The sequence below is a fragment of the Larus michahellis genome, chromosome 1 (assembly GCF_964199755.1).
Source record: "Larus michahellis chromosome 1, bLarMic1.1, whole genome shotgun sequence".
Classification (NCBI taxonomy): Eukaryota; Metazoa; Chordata; class Aves; order Charadriiformes; family Laridae; genus Larus; species Larus michahellis.
This window is the reverse complement of record NC_133896.1, coordinates 132,512,593-132,527,972: the sequence shown is the minus strand read 5'-3', so window position 1 is coordinate 132,527,972 and position 15,380 is coordinate 132,512,593. Positions and strand designations below refer to the sequence as shown.

Below are 15,380 nucleotides of genomic sequence, written 5' to 3'. Positions count from 1 at the left end.
CTCCAGCGCAGTAAGAGCTGTTACCCGCTCTGCCAGCTCCCGATTCGCTTTTCTCTCCCAAGGATGGATGCAAAAACAAGGGCCACTTTTGAAACTATGCCACGTACTTTCTGATGCTTAGCCCCTAATTAACATTGATTGCCTAGACACTTTCAGGGTCAGTTGTTGGTCCTTTCTGGGCTGATTTTTGGAAAATGTCTTTTGATAGACTAACCTTTCCCCACCTGTTAGATTATGCTTTTTTGAAATAATAAATTCTAAGTGCACATAATCAAATAATCAAATTTCTGCTTGCTTTCTACAGACTTTAAAGAACATGGCTGTGCATTTTTAATATGACCTTATTAATGGAAAAACTGACTGCTCGGTAGATTTATTTTTTTTTAACTTCTCAGCTGTACGTCTTTAGTCAAGCATTGTGCTTCTGAAGTGACACTTCAGCCAGCTTTTGCTAAATAGGTCAATAACACCTTGAGATCAGTTGGTTTAAACCGCCAGAACAGACAGCCTCTAACCTCTCTTTCTTAAAACTGGCTGCTGAGCTTATCTCTAACATGTTCAATATGTTTCTTTCTTTCGAGAAATAGTTTTTGTTTAGAAATGTATTGGAATTTGTCACCTGCGTTAGAATGGTGCTGTTCAAATGATTACTGTGTTTTTTTCTGTTCTACCCCTACCCTCCAAACAGGATCTGCTTTTAGGCAAGGGATTTTGGATGCAAGGACAAAAACTGGAGAACTGTATCAATGAAAATACCTAAATCAGCTCTGCATTCTATGATTTCATTATCATAGTTCTAGCTCCAGTTACACAAAAATTAATCCTGAAAAAAGCCACTGCAGGGCCTGGCTCTGTGCCTCACACCTTTCCCAGTCCCCTCCTTTGCTCTGAAGAGACCTCTCCTATTCCCCTTCATGCTTAGTGAGCAAAGTTCAGCAAAGGAGCAAAATATTTGGCGGTCAGCGCGGAGCCAGCCGGGGCGGGGGTCCATCCCTGCTGTCACCCCCGGAGGTGGGGGCCGGTGCTGGCACATGGCCGTGGGGTGCAGCTGGAAGGACGCTGGTCTGCCGAAGGAGTGAATGAACCCCCATATTGAAGGCTACAACTCTTTAAGGCTGAAAAATGCCATGGGTGGAGCTGGCGAGTATGTTGACTTTTAAATACAGAGGTGCTCCTTCCAGCCAGGGAGGGGCTTGGAGACGCTGCCGCCCCTCAGACTTGACTTCACGGGGAAAATTGTGAAACCTCCTTCCTCAGCTCCCTGCTGCCTCCGAGCACATTTTCACAAACCTTCCTCTGCCTCTGCAGGGGTCCCCCGCCTCTGCCACAGGGACTCTGTGGCCACCCCCCAGCCCTCCTGATGTCACCCCATCACCCTCACCCTTGGCCAGCGCTTCCCTCCAGATGCTCAGAATCCATCCGGCTGTGCCAGGTCCTTCTCCTGGCTGTCAGGGGAGCCAGGATCACCTCCTGTGAGGGGGGTTCTAGGGGTGAGGGGAGGTCAGAGAGCACAGGAGCGGGGCAAGTGGGGTGTGGAAAACCACGGAACAGGGGGTGGCACGGCAGGAGGAGGGAGGGAAACCCCGGGGGAGTCCTGGAGGTTTTAATGTGGCAGAAGCGCAGGAGCCCACAGTGACCTGCCCTGTGGAAAGATAAAGCAGGAGGGGAGCGCTGGGGGGAAGAGCAGCACTGAGTTCAGTAATAATCAGATGCTAATTCAAAATGAGGCACTGCTAATGTTCCTTGAGGGGATTTCCACTTCAGGCAAGGTAGTTCATCCAACATTTGCTTTGAAAGAGACGTAAGAAGGTCTGAGAATGAGGCTTGGGAACACTGTTCCCTTCAGCCTTTAGAAAGCCTGCTTAATATTCTGAAAAGTCACCCTAATCCTGTTGGCATTAATGCTGGGGAGTCGGCAAGCCAGCTCTTCCCGGTACCGCAGCAGCAGAAGTAATGCTGCAGTGCACAGAATAATTCTGGTTTGACCTGAACTTCTGTTCCTTTACATGTTTGTCATTTTTTGCTATACATTTCTAAACTGTAAATGGTCTTCCAAGGCAGCGATGGTTTTACCCAGCACAACACAACTCGGGAGCCGGGTCTTGGTCCCTGTTAGCTGCCACGGCTCCACCGACCACAGACCAGCCCTGCTCATTTGCACCGGTGGATGTCAATACACCGATTTAAGCTGCCTGCTGTGTCCATGCTGGGTGTAATTAATGCAGCTGGAGAAACTCATAGAATCATAGAATGGTTCGGGTTAGAAGAGACCTTAAAGATCATCTAGCTCCAACCCCCTGCCATGGGCAGGGACACCTCCCACTAGACCAGGCTGCTCAGAGCCCCATCCAGCCTGGCCTTGAACACTTCCAGGGATGGGGCAGCCACAGCTTCTCTGAGCAACCTGTTCCAGTGCCTCACCACCCCAAATTCCTGCCCCTTCTGAGCACCGTCCGTAGCCGTCGTATCCATCTGTCAGAGACGGGTTGCCCCTGTGAACATAGAGATGCCAAGTGGACACACACCGGCTGCCGCAGCCACACAGGCTGCATTTAACTAGGTTAACTGCATCAATTAGCAAAAGTGCAGCAGGCCTTTCATACCTCAATATTGGTTTAAAATCTGTAGTAAGTCCTCATGGTAACATGGTGATCTCCCTAAATTGGTAATCCTTCCTCCTGCATCAGGGAGAACAAGGGATGTCTCCCCTGTCCACACCAGTAAAAAAGATATTTTACAGCAATTCTGATAAACATGGTAACAAAACCTGCAGTCCCTTTACCCCTCTCCATTTATACCTCATAGTCATGTATACTGGCAGCTGGTTGCATCCTCAGCAGGTCCTATCTCCAAGAGAAAGCCATGGTAGAAAGAAGCTGAGGGAAGGGATAGTCCTAAATAACTCCCCATTGCTTCAGGCCTTGAAAGGACGGTAGAAGGGGAACAAGATGAACCTCAGGGTGCTCCATTGAACCTACCGGTGCTGGGGGGTCCCAGCCTGCTCCTGCCCTGCAGCAGCTTCCCCATGGTGAAACCCCGGCAATAGTCCTGGCCAGGCTCAGCGCTGTAGAACTCCATTTATTTCAGGTTTAGGTGCTTAGCTTTTTGCCTGCATCTGGATGCAGCAATCGGAACATGAAATGCTCGGTTTCATGTTCAGCAAAAAGCCCAGCCTGCATTTTATATCCCTTTTTCTTCCCCCCACCGCTTCTTGGTACGGACAAGAAATCAGAGCCAGCAAAGGGGTTAATCCCAAATGCAGGAGCTACAGATTGCAATAAACCTGACAACTTTTTTCTCCTCTTTTCTCCTCCTGCCCAGGATTTTTCTCCTCACATTGGACACCCAGCCTTTCTGGACACACACATAATGTTCATCATCTGCCATGGGGCTGGGCTTGGCCTCTTGGGGGCACAGTCACGCTACATATAAACAATAAAACTCCTTGCTGCTATAAGCATGTTATCAGCCATGAGTAATATGTTCTGTAAAAAATGCCTGTAAAAAAATGCCTAAGGAAGCTGCTAGAGTATGCTGAAGGTGGTTATAAACTACCCTTCTGAGACGAGTTACTTGACAGTTGGTCAAAATAACAACCAAACAGTTACTGAAATATTCACTATAATTTTCTTTGCCTTCTGAAGTGATCTTATTCATATTAAAATAGCCATATTACTAGGAAGTATTGTGAGGGCAGAGTTCAAACTCTCCTCTCCAGCACGCGCTCCCCAGCCACCGGGACTCCATCAGCATTTTGGTAAGCTCGTGTCAAGAAATGATGCGCCCCTAGCTAAAAATTAGTTGTATTTAACAGAGACACTAAAAAATTGGGATCTCTCTCTTTAAACGTTTAACCCTGAGGCAGAAGAGGAGAGGAGGGGAGGAGAAGGAGAGAGATGATAATCGCTTTAGATAACAACCTGACTCATGGCAATAGCAGCCAAATTGCTATCCAAGTGCTTTTAGCAGGAAACAGCCACACCTAGAGAGGCACCTGTGCAAAGGAAGATTAGTTTTAAATGGAGGAAGGACAGAGATATAAATGCACAGTGGAAAGTAAGTAGTTGTTTGTTTACGTAGAAACTGCCTGAAATCCAAGAGGTACTTTGTGTGCTTTGGATAATGGGATGCGGCTGGTATGTAATTCAAGTGAGAAGCGGGTATGCTACGGGGCTCAAAATGAAACGGGGATTCATATTTAGGCAGGGAAAAGAAAATACCCATACGTTGGGAAGAAGTGTTTGAGGCTGTCTTTCTGGGATAAATCAGCTTCTGTAATGATTACGACCCTTCCATGAATAAAATTCATAAACGTCCATCTGGCAACACAAAGTGAGACCTTCATTTGAAAGTAGGTATGATTATGTTAAGGGATTCGCTTGGAAGAAAGCTGCATGAGAATGGCACGATTTGTAGGTGATCGATTAATCAAATGTAAGTATCAAACATGCCCTCTACGCGCACGAGACGTGCCTTTGTGCGCCTGAGCCTTGCCAATTCTCCGGTGGGCTGCTGTGACAAGCACCGTCCCCCAAGTGCCAAGCCCCCAGTTCTGGCTGCCCCCAGCCCCCAGCACAGCATCCGTGGCGTGAGGGGTTCGGCTGGGTTTGGGCAGAGGCCCCAGCCCCTCTTCTTCTCTTCTCCACCTGTCCCCAGCTGTTTCCTGCCTGGGATCTGCACGGGCAGCAGGGCCAGGTCACAGCCCTGCCAGGAAAATCAAGATCTGGATTTCTGACTTATCAGAGGATAAAACGCGGTTTTGTTTGCGCAGGACATGGTCTGTGGCGTGGGCAGAGTTGGGTGTAAGGATTGATTATGTTCCCTGATGAAGGTGCTAGATCTTTCAGCACGGGTATTGATTTATGCGCTCCACTCTGCAAGCTGCTTTCTGCTACTGAAATTCGGTGATGTGAACATCAATAGGCGTGAACAAAACCCCTGCGCTTTGAAAAGCCTGAGCGGGTATCTGTAGGACATAAAAACTACTACATTTGCTCGCTTTTGCTGTCCTCTGCAAGCCACTCTCATAGGTTCTAGTGTATCCTTTTATTCTGGGAGAGTTTCAAGAGATTTGAGAGATAACTGGTAATGGATTTTGCATGCAGAACACACGTGTGCCTATGCATTACCATGAATGCTATTTTCTCTTAGAAATAGCATTTTTTTCTATTTGTAAATTGCTTTTGATCACAGTCTAGAAATATGATACGCCAGCTATTATCTGTCTTGAATTGCTGAATAATAGTATTTGGGTAGGTTGCTATGGCAACAGATACACAGTCTCTGGATTCACACATCAAAGGTTCTTATGGCAACTGTTTTTTGGATACCCCTTCATTGCACAAGCAGGAAAATATACTGAGCTATCCCAGTAATCTCTGGAAAGACAGCAGCAATAGAATAAACTGATGTGATTGATATTACTTTACGTTTGGTTTTGAAATATCCACAAAGGCATGCCTTGCGTATAAAGAAAATAAAAAGAATGCAAAGGCCAAAATGACACTGTAGAATCAATAACATTAAAACATTTTATGAATATTTATTATAAATTAGTATTTATATTACATTGATACCTAGAAACTCAACCAATGAAGGACTGGCATTGACAATATATTACACATTGTACAGACTCAAAGTAGGTACCCATCCTTGGCACAAGGCAGCTCTTTTTGTTTGTTTTTTTTTTTTAATTTCTTCTTTGTTAAGACTTAGTGAAATTTTACAAAAAAGGACCTTCCTATTAGAAATACATCAGGTTCAAACGACCTTGACCTATGATACACAGCAACGATCCCAACAAAAAGACATGGTTAGCCATGCTGCTGAGCGATCCGCTTCAGCTTTCCTTCTGCGTTTAAAGGCACTGTTCGCATTAATCAAATGGGCTTTGGATGAGCCTTTATTTTTCAATGTGCAGCTCTCTTAACAAAGGTGAATTTTTCTTCCTCTTCCCTCTTTATTATCATCGCTGGCCCTGCACGACCACTTCACAGCTGCAGGTCTGTGAGCAGCTGGCAGAGGTGGTGTCTGTCTGTCATCCCAGGTCACCAGCGTCCATTGGAATAGTTCAGTTCAGTGCAAAACACACAGGAACACACGCACGCTCCTACCGATGGAGCCTGTTTGGAAACAGCTTTTGCTTCGCAAAAAGGGATGGTAACTTTCAAACAGGAAGACAGCAATTAAATATTTAAGGTTAGTATGGAAGAAAGCATAAATGTCTATCACTTGATATCTTACAGAACAAATTACAAAAATTTCCATGAGGAATGTCATAAGTAAAGCCATTTGGGGCAGGGGGATGACCTAGATGACATCCTAAAGCCCGTATTTCTTTGTCTCTGACATCACTGTTCTTGTGCTTGCGTGGGGGTAAACCTTTGCTTCACACAGACCCAGGGGCAGGATGGCAGACTCCAGACAGAGGAAAGTTGAAATATGTCGAGCACGCGGGGAAGAAAGCGAACACCTGAGCACCTGGAAGAATGTCGTATGCTCTTAGTCATTTTCCACAAAATTTTTTTAATGTCTGAGGCTCACTGAAATAAGTCTTTAGGGAAAAACTTTAAAAAAAAAAAAACATGAAAAAGCCAATAAATCATCTGATCCACAATAGAGGCTGCACAGTACAGATATTTTTACCTATTTAATATGTACTGGAAGGTTTCATTTAAATGGTAGACGGTAAATGCATTTTTATGAGGCAGAAAAATGTCTTAAGAAACTAAAACTTGACTTTGCAGAACATAAAAGCTTTCTAATGGCAGACATTCAAACACTACGCATTAGTGTGGCTACATGGGGAAATATGCAGACTAGGTGTGCTCATTTCTGAAGATATTCTTTCACTGGCTATTTGTAAGAAGCGGCTAATGACAATGTCTTTGGCCTTGGTGGTCTCCATGTTCCTCTCCCGTGATATCTGCATGCTGATTTGATCTACGTTAGTCATGATAAGCTCTGAGGCCAGGATCTGAGTGGGGGATGCCCTGTTTGCCGTGCTGTCCATGATGTACTGCTTATACAGTTCCAGCAGCTTCTGCTCGAGGTAGTCATTCAGGGCTGAGTCGGAGAGGGGCTGCTGGTGGGGCACTAAGCTGGCCAGCCGCCAGCACGAGGAGTAGCCTTGGGCCGGCTTGCGGCTGCTGTCGCTGGAGGGAGGGACCCTCACGGACTCCATGGGGGGAGGAATCTCCGAGGACTCCAAGAAGGGGCCTATGCCGCTGTCGCAGGTAAAATCCGTCGTGACTGAGCTAATGGGCACCACGTAGTCCCCGGCTATGTGCAAGTCATTGTAGTTTTTGCAAATGCTTTTGCAGGAAGAGGGAACCAGGTAGGTGTCTTTCCTTGCCAGCCCCTCGCAGACATGCACGGCTGGAGACGGCTGCCCTGCGGGGACAGGCTGCTGTGTAGGCTGTAGGAGATTATCCTTCTGCCTTCTGCTGTGCTTGCTGCCTCTAGAGCAGACAGAGGAAATGCACTTGCCAGCAGATCTGCATCTCTGAAGGAGACTTTTCCCTTGTGCTTCGTCCATGGAAGAATAATTAATGGACCTCATTTCGTACACCATTTCCTCAGCCGAACTCTTGCTGTAGAGCTCAGGGCTCAGGTCTTCACAAAGGTAGGCGATTCTGTAAAGGTAACCTTCTGACAGCATCCTTCACCAAAGGAAAGGAACCACCAGCAGACAGGGAAAAGACAAGAAGAAACCATTAGTTCATCACATGCTCCTTGAGGGGTGATTACACTCGCAAGTCTGTTACTAGCTGCAGAGAGATGCTTACAATTTGGACATGAACAAGAGCGTCTCTCTCTTTCTAGAGGACTTGGGTCAAGGAGTGAAGTGATCAGCTAGTCTCCCTTTTGTGCTCTAAACTCAATCACATCAAAGCATATTCTGTATAACATAACGTATGGCGTGTGCAATACATCCAACGACAAATGAGTTGGGAAGAGAGGAACAAGAAGTGGTTTGTTATGATAATAGGCGCTGCAATAGCTTACACTTCAATATGTATATTTTTGCCCTTGACGTCAGTAAGAAGCCAAGGGGTTTCCCCCTTTTCCTCATATGCTTTGAAGCAACTTTTGTTGTGTGTGGTTTGTCAGCTGCCTCTGAACTATGTTGATTTGAGATTCATATTGAGAGTATCACCCCTTTTCTTCCAGACTAATCAATGACTGTAGGTGTGGTTACTTTTTCATTAAAAAAAAAATCTCAGATCATTAAATTAGCACTTTGCACTTCTGCATGGCAAGCAGGATGAAATTAATTGTCTCAAACTTTTATACATGTAAATGTCAGTGGCAAAAGCAAGGCTTTTTGGAAGCATGACTCATCTGGCCTGTTTTAGACACCTAAATCGAAATGAGACGAATTGTGCCCTAGATTTGCTTGTCACTCTCCAGTTACTATAAAAAGATCTTAAACTGACTACCCTAGATGAAAAAAAGAAATCGGCGGTGTACTTTTGAAGAGACGTATTTCAGTGCAATGCATAGGAAAGTTCATATTTCAGAAGCACCCCGGCTCCTTCAGTGTGGGATTAGTCGCGAGCACCACCAGCTCTGAAATCGGTTTCCATCACGTTTCTACAAAGGCACAATCAGGTTCCAGCGGTCACTCACTCTCTCCGCTCTCTGAGCAGGCAGCTCAGTCTCAAAAACCGCGTAGACATGTTGGTAATGAAAGACAGGACTCACTGGCAAGGACACACACGCACCTGTACATCACTAAATCTTCTGCCCAATTACGTGGTCTCCGCTACCACATAATTGTCCTTAAGTCCACCTCTGTGTCTTTTTTTTTTTAACAGATGTCAAGGAGACGATCAATGGGAAAGATGTCCTAAAGGAATTGTGTGTGGTCCAACAAAGAGAAAGTATATTTTAAGTAAAAATAAATATTTATATGTGTGTGTGTGTGTTTTGCTTTCTGTAGTACAAAACACCTTGTGTGATAGAGGAAAAAATAACTTGCCTTTGTTTCAATAGCAAGTACTTTTCTTCATTTACAATTTAATCCAATTATATCATTTTAATCCTTAACGGATGCTGTCCCTGCAGATATGAACATATGTCCCAGTTATTTGACAGTTTGCCTGTCTATTTCAAAACACCCGCTGTGCTGGAGCACCAGAATGGGAACATCTTCCCACAAACTGCGAATGGGGAGGTGGCATCTCTCTGGCACACGCTCCACTTCCCCATGCTGCTGTCAGCTGCTCGACTTATCTTTTCCCAGAGTGAACGGACTCTCATTTCTTAGTAAAGTATTTCGTGTGTCACAGATGCTAGTGCAAAATGCTGCAGTAATGATAAATGTTGGCTAAATCCTGTCTAAGCATGCATATAGACTTTAAGCAGATGTTAGGAAGGAGGCAGCGTGAGAAAAGATTTTCCTCGGGGGGGGCAAAAAAAATCACTTCTACGCTATGAAGAAGAAGGTTGGAGGGAAAGTACACTTCCTTCAGAAGGAAATATTCATGGAAATTAAATGTGTCCAAACACTCGCTTTGGACCCTGGATCCTCTCTGCTCCTGCCAGTTGTGTGAGATTTCCCACAGGCAGGTAACATTTAATGAAAAGTGATCTATTTACACAAACGGGGGAAAAAATAATGTTTGGGGCTTGGCATTCCTCGCAGCATGCTGCTGTTGTCTTGCTTTAGGTTTTAGCTGTGATTAAGGTGCCACCACCAAAATCTTAGCCAAACTAGAGCTACTCAGGTTATCAACTCACCCCCCCCTCTCTCTTCTGCTTCTGTTCCCCCCTTTCACAGTGCAAAGGCTGCTCCCTTCCCCCAGCCATCCACGGCCCCGATGGCTTTATTGCAAAGCCACCGCTAACTTCGGCTAGCGTGAATCTGGAATTGTTAAGACACTTATTCCTATGCTTATTTTTAATGCAGGTTCTGAGAAATGGGTGGAAATAGAACATATGGCCCGTTGGCTGCTCAGCCAACGTACGCCAGACCCGTTGTGTTCAGGTAGCATGTGACACTTCTGCCGTTCCTACTGCCCAGATGTCTGTTGTTTCTGCCATAAGGTGATATGTTAGGGAAACGAAACCGCTGGTTTCATTTCTTCGCGCTGCATTCTGCCACGCTTATTTTAAGAGTTTTAGAGCCCACTGTCTGAGACAGGAGTGGAAACAAAAGAACTGGCAAGTGCAAAAAGACTAAGCTGTATGGTGCTCAGGAGCTGTGTGCTTTGCTGAATGAGTTACAAGCTTACCCTCCGAAGCTGGCGAGGGCTGTCGCACTAATCTGACTGTTCCCAGCTCTGCAAGGAAATCTGATTGAAGTTTTGATGGGCAGTGGTGACAGCCTGAATGCAAGAGAGAGGTGCATATATTGCTGGTGCTCGTACTTAATATAATATATACCCCTGTCAAGTTGTTATTCCATCACTACCGATGGCTGGTCACGCAATTGAGTTGCCTTTAATTCTTGCACGTTACATCTGATAAGGATGACAGCTTTCATTAACTCTACTTTCTCCTGCCCCTTCTCTTTATCGCCCTTCCATGCCACAGACACACATATACACCAGGATTCCAAGTGCACAGGGATTATATCTAAGGCTTTTCAATATTTTGGGTTTCATGGTCCTTAAATTCAGATTTCACTTCCCTCTTCCTGAAAATAATTGCATGACTTCCGTTGCATAAGGAACGGTCCCTTTTACAATTCTGATCTGATTCATCTTGCAAGTGAGGCGAACAAAGAGATTTTCCCTTGCGTGGCTACTGGCCTGGCAATGGCAGCTGACTACATTCTGTCTAAGCCGAGATCCCAGTGGAGACAGAGGGAGACGGCTGCCTGGTTTACACTATCTTTTCTATCTGACATAGTCTTTATTACTGCCAGATGATCGTAAAAACTCATATGTCTTGCCCGGGGTTTTTGTTCAGTTCTTCAGTGGAAGAAAAGCCTAAAGGCAGGATGAATGTTTAAAGCCACGTGGAGAATCCAGTGGTACTGCCAGGATTTTCTGAGTGGCAGCAAATTTGCTGGGTTATAATGCTTGGAGATGGTGCCAATGTGTACAGAAAGACCTCAGATTAGAATCTGGGAGCAGGCAAACAGAACGGGAGTTCTTGGCTCAGGATAAGCAAAACGCTTAAGGAAAGCCTGAGAAGTGTACACAGAGATATGATAAATTGTGTCCTATATAAAAACCCGAGCAAGATGAAAAGTTGCTAGGGAGAACGGAAAGAACATGGTGCCAGCTGGGATCACAGCTCAGTGGGGAAAGGGACATTCTTTTGCATTGCAAAAGGAGGGGATGGAAACTCATAGAAGAGACAAGCTTGTTTTGAATATGTCTGGCTTTCAGATCCCCAAGCAAGGCTCTGAATGGCACTAAAGTTGTGCTGCTGGGAGCTGGAGTTCAGGTTTTATCCTAGGGTACACCTATGATACTTTAAGTTCTAGCTGACTTACTAGATGGGACCCCAGATGACAAAGTCTCCCTGTCTTGGGGGAACTCAAATCCTGTGGATCCATCTGTAGTAATTTTTCCCCATTTTAAGAGATACTTTTCCACGCTGTGGAGATACAGACAGATCCCTTCAGTGAGGTTTGGGATCTATCTCAGATTGCAGGATGTGAATGCAAGAGTTCACCTGGCAAGCAGGACAGGCTGGAGAGCAAGCCTGCCTATGTTGCATGACCCATATCTCACCTTCCACTGGGGCTGGTGTGAAACAGCTCCCAGGAAGCCTCAGTGCAGCCACCCTACGGAAATCAGGAGAACAAAGATTCTAATACAACGAGCTGTGCATATGGATGAATACAGCCTTTCTTAATGCCTGAAACCCACAGATCTTTGGGATCTGAACCCCAATTGTAAGGGCTATCTCCAGTGCCCAGGGCTGGCTTGGGTGAAGGTAATGCTGATGAAATGAAACTGCGTGGTGAGGTGGACGCGTCAGAAGGGAGAGAGGTATTACAGAGAGACCTGGACAGGCTGGAAGAGCGGGCTAGCAATAACAATATGAAGTTTAACAAAGTGCAGGGCCCTGCACCTGGTTTGACATCACCACAGAGCCCAGTACAGGCTAGGATCTGCGTGGATGGGGAGCAGCCTTGCTGAGAGGGACCTGGGGGTCCTGGTGGACAACAAGCTGAATGTGGATCAGCAGTGCACCGCAGCACCAACAAAGCCAAATTGGTCCGTGGGCTGCATCCGCAGGAGCACTACTGGCAGCAACACAGATGTGATCATCCTGCTGCACTCAAGCACTTGTCAGGCCACATCTGGAGTACCCAGTTCTGGTCCTCAATATTCAAGAAAGATGTGGACAGACTGGAGAGGGTCTAATGGAGGGCCATGAAGATGATCAAAGGGGTGGAGAACCTGCCCTATGAAGAAAGATTGGAGGAGTTGGTATGCTTCTCCCTGGAGAAAAGGCTGGATGGGGAGACCTTATCAGAGTATTTCAGTACTCAAAGGGAAGCTACAAAGAAGACAAAGGCTCTCGCTTCACAAGGAGCCACATGGAGAAGACAAGGGGCAATGGGTGCAAGTCTAATTGGGAGAGGTTTCATCTCAATATAAGAGAGAAATTTTTTTACAGTGAGAACAACCAATGACTGGAACAACATCCCCAGGGTCATGGTGACGTCCCCATCACTGGAGGTTTTCAAGATGCGATTGGACAGGGTGCTACATAATCTCATCTAGGCTCCCTTTCCCACAAAATGTTGGACCAGATGATCTTTCCAACCCAGGCTGAGGTCCCTTCCACCTTGGACTGTTCTATGATTCGATGATGACAGTGGCTGCTATTTGAGGTAGGAGTTAGCCCATTTTGCCCATGGCAGAAGAGAAGAGGAATAGCTAAGAGGTGCTTTTGCACAAGCAGCCAAACGCTACCTGCTGCATGTGTAACTTCCTCTCCCTGATGCTGCTCTGGAAGATCTGGGAGCTGTGGGACTGCACTGTGAGGCTCCTTCAGCAGCGGTCATGAGCCAAACCCCTCTTGTCCCCTCCCCACAGCTCTCTTCGCTCTGATCTTTTGGTCTTCCCATAGAAGAAAACATGAGCCCTGCTCATGTTCTTTATCGACATGTCAACAGTTCAAGAGATGCAGGAAAGCTAGGAGTACCTCTCCCACAGGGGAATATGGGCTGTCTTGGGGGGAGCAAGCAGAGTTGAAGGACGGGCTGAAGGAAGAAAGTGAAGAGACACATCTTCCCCAGGAGCACATTATACTTTATATGTCTAATGTACTCTTGTTATACAAGTGTCTACCTATTTCTAATCATGCTAAATGGATGGCAGTGAGCTTCAAGAGCACCTGGTTTCTTTCATCTGGAAAAAAAATACATTCTTACTGTGTTTAAGTGCTGTTGTATCTTTAAGTGGAGTTTAGAGGGACGGGCTTCCATAAAAATACAATGAAAACAGTATGTGGGAAAACGTAGCTTCTTGAACTCTCAAATAGTTTCCCATCCAAGTCTGTTTTTTCAGTTCAAGTTCCTTGAAACCTTGTACAGAGCCTGATTCATCATTTTACACACTTTTCTTAATCATCTATACCCATATAGAGTTGCTTTAGGACACCATCAATCTGGTTTGATAGCATTTTACATCTCATGTCCATAGCTGTAAGCAACATGAAATATAAGGCAGGAAAGGATCGGGGTCCACATTCGTAAGGATGACTTGAGTACGTGATATTTCTACACTGTGCTTTTATGTCTCTCTGGGGTGGCAATCATTTAATGTTTCTGTATTCTGTGTTTATTTTAATGAGCTGTTTGTTGTTGTCATGACTAAACTATATGGGCTGCAATACTTTGTGTCTAGGAAGTTGAAGTAAAGGGGAAATAAGTTCCTGTGCACTCTTATAGAAGAGAATACACTTTCTAGAAGTGAAAAGAATAAAAGGTAAAGCAAGAAAGACAGAAAGCCTGAAGGGGTTTCCCAGGAGGAGTGAGGGAAACGGTGCACTAACGAGCATTGCAACGTTAGCCACATCTGCTGTAGAGTACGAAGAAGAGGGGGGAGGGTGCACGTTGTGTGTCTACACCCATGTCAAGCTGTGAATTTGCAGCGAACCAGGAAATTCACTGTGAATCAGGAAAATACAATGATAAAGCTTCTTTGTTTATACTTTTTAACATCATCCTTTTTTCATAGAATTCTCAGCTTTTTTTCTATGAACCTTTTTTTTATGTGATGACCATGTTTATCTATCATGGTGCCTATTTTTATTTCTAATCTACACATAGAGTACTCCACTTACAAGACATTATTTTGACAGTACACTGACATGCACAGAAAGATCAACAAAAATACCGTAATTACGATGAAAGGAACACACTTCATAAGACTCCCTTAAAAGTATTCTGAAAAACATTTTTTAGTATGATTTTATGGAAGACTTTGGAAGTGCGAGAGAAACAATTATTTTTTGCATTTTGAAGTTGCATTGCAATCACGGTCAGTCACAGTTGTGAAGATGGCACTTTTGAAATGTTCTCATCACTTCTTAAGGCAACAGAAACTGCACATGGACAGCGGCCGAGACTCTGCAAACACGCACATGCATTGAAACCAGAAAAAGTACATCTTGCAGCTGTGATCCCACACAAAGAGAACCGAGCCACTTTGATAAGCAAGAGCAACATTTTCATACATTTATATAATGTATTTTAATTCTTACCTCCAAACATACAGCAGCTGGTACAGCAGGTACAGAAAATTTGTTGTCTTCTAACCAGTTTAAAGCTTCCTGTGAGTCTGTCCTACCCCAAAATGCAATGCTCTGTTTGTATTTCCTTTTCAAATACACTTCTAAGAGGACATGCGTTTTATTTCTAGTTCTCTATAGCACAGAAGTATAGAAAGAAAGTCCCTTAGGAGATCGGGGGATTTTATAACTGACTGAACTGCAACACGCTGAACTTGCTTCCTCTTTTATGTCTAAATGAAACTTTGTTGTGAAACTGTGTACTGTTAAAATAGCTGATTGCAACACACTCAGTCCAGGCAGATGGACTTCTCCTTATTAACTATTATACAAAAAAAAAACTAAAAAAAAAAATAAAAACAACTGGTGAATTGAACAGCTAGGGCAATCTTAGAGAAACTGCTCATTTGTTGGCAACTTACAGTGTACCCTATTTCAACCGCTATCTACCATTCTCCTTGTAATGGACACGGCAAGACACCTAGAAACATCAAGATTATTATCCCAAATAGGTAGGAAGAGTGAGATGCCAAAGCAGAAATGCATTTCACAGCAGGCCCACATTGCTGCCTGCAGACCCTCATACATCTCATCTTCCACCAACCTGCACAGCTCAGCTGGTTTATCGGGTTTTGCTTGGTATCTGCAAAATCTGTTGCGAGGAAAGTTGGACT

General features: G+C 44.9%; 1 protein-coding gene across 1 annotated transcript; it reads right to left on the bottom strand.

Annotated features, from left to right (window-relative positions):
- Positions 1-5,712: 5,712 nt before the first annotated feature.
- TASL (TLR adaptor interacting with endolysosomal SLC15A4) lies at positions 5,713-14,770 on the bottom strand. The gene is made up of 2 exons (XM_074572883.1): positions 14,680-14,770; positions 5,713-7,661 (listed from the first exon to the last, which is right to left on the bottom strand). Exon 2 carries the CDS (start codon positions 7,658-7,660, stop codon positions 6,782-6,784), a length of 879 nt encoding a protein of 292 aa, XP_074428984.1. The 5' UTR covers position 7,661; positions 14,680-14,770; the 3' UTR covers positions 5,713-6,781.
- Between the last annotated feature and the right edge of the window lie 610 nt (positions 14,771-15,380).

Coding starts and splice junctions, on each gene's coding strand:
- TASL (XM_074572883.1), bottom strand. CDS start 7,660: ATGCTGTCAGAAGGTTACCTTTACAGAATCGCCTACCTTTGTGAAGAC.